Source organism: Chaetura pelagica, unplaced genomic scaffold, assembly GCF_000747805.2.
Source record: "Chaetura pelagica isolate M959 unplaced genomic scaffold, ChaPel_1.0 scaffold1629, whole genome shotgun sequence".
NCBI lineage: Eukaryota > Metazoa > Chordata > Aves > Apodiformes > Apodidae > Chaetura > Chaetura pelagica.
This window is the reverse complement of record NW_009954503.1, coordinates 11,677-12,585: the sequence shown is the minus strand read 5'-3', so window position 1 is coordinate 12,585 and position 909 is coordinate 11,677. Positions and strand designations below refer to the sequence as shown.

General features: G+C 67.0%; 1 protein-coding gene across 1 annotated transcript in view; it reads right to left on the bottom strand.

Moving 5' to 3' along the window:
• Window positions 1–909, bottom strand: part of TNKS1BP1 (tankyrase 1 binding protein 1, 182kDa) — a gene marked incomplete at its 5' end in the record, with an annotated part of 9,011 nt that overhangs the window by 6,515 nt on the left and 1,587 nt on the right. Inside the window, one exon of the mRNA XM_010004633.1 lies at window positions 31–330. Coding sequence (XP_010002935.1) covers window positions 31–330 — 300 coding nt within the window. The remainder of the gene's footprint in view (window positions 1–30; window positions 331–909) is intronic.

Genomic DNA, 909 nt, shown 5'->3' with positions numbered 1-909 from the left:
AGTACCGGGGGGGCTGTCAGAGTTGGGGGATCCCTCCCCAGGAGTGTGGGGAGAGCCAGGGGAGTGAGAGGCACCAAGCCGGGGTTCAGCTGTGGAGGAGGGAGCCCCTGGGGCTGGGACACCGACTGGGGACCAAGCAGGGGGCTCTGGGGAGCCAGGGGCCAGTGTGAGGGAACCAGGGGCCAGGAGCTCTGGGGGGGCATCAGGGGAGCCAGGGGCTGAGGCAGAGAGCTCAGCAGACTGGAAAGGAGCTCCCGGGGCTGGGGCTGGACAGGCAGGGGGTCTCGGGGAGCCAGGGGGTCCGAGGGTGCCCAGCTGGAGTGAGGAGAGCTGCAGAGAGAGCCAGGGAGAGGAGGATCACCCAAGAAGAAACTTTCAGGGTTCACCCCCCTAAGTCTCAGCCCCCCTCACCAGTGAGGATCCTCCCTGCCTGTACCCCTTTCTCAGACCCTGGGCAGGAGGTGGCCACACTCCTACCGAGCTCAGCCCCAGCCTGTCCCCCCCAGGGAGCACCCACCCTCCAGCAGTGTGGAGACAGATGGAGAAGAAGGACTGAAGCAGAAGGAAACCAAGCCACCCCCAGCCCAGACCCCTACTCAGTGCCACCAGGGTGCTGGGTGCCGTTGCCACCCTGCTGTCCCCACAGGCAGGTGTCCCTGTCACCGCCCCGTGTGGGCCGAGCTCAGCCCCAGCCTGTCCCCCCCAGGGAGCACCCACCCTCCAGCAGTGTGGAGACAGATGGAGAAGAAGGACTGAAGCAGAAGGAAACCAAGCCACCCCCAGCCCAGACCCCTACTCAGTGCCACCAGGGTGCTGGGTGCCGTTGCCACCCTGCTGTCCCCACAGGCAGGTGTCCCTGTCACCGCCCCGTGTGGGGAAGGGGCTGGCAGGGAGCCCAGGGCCTGTCCT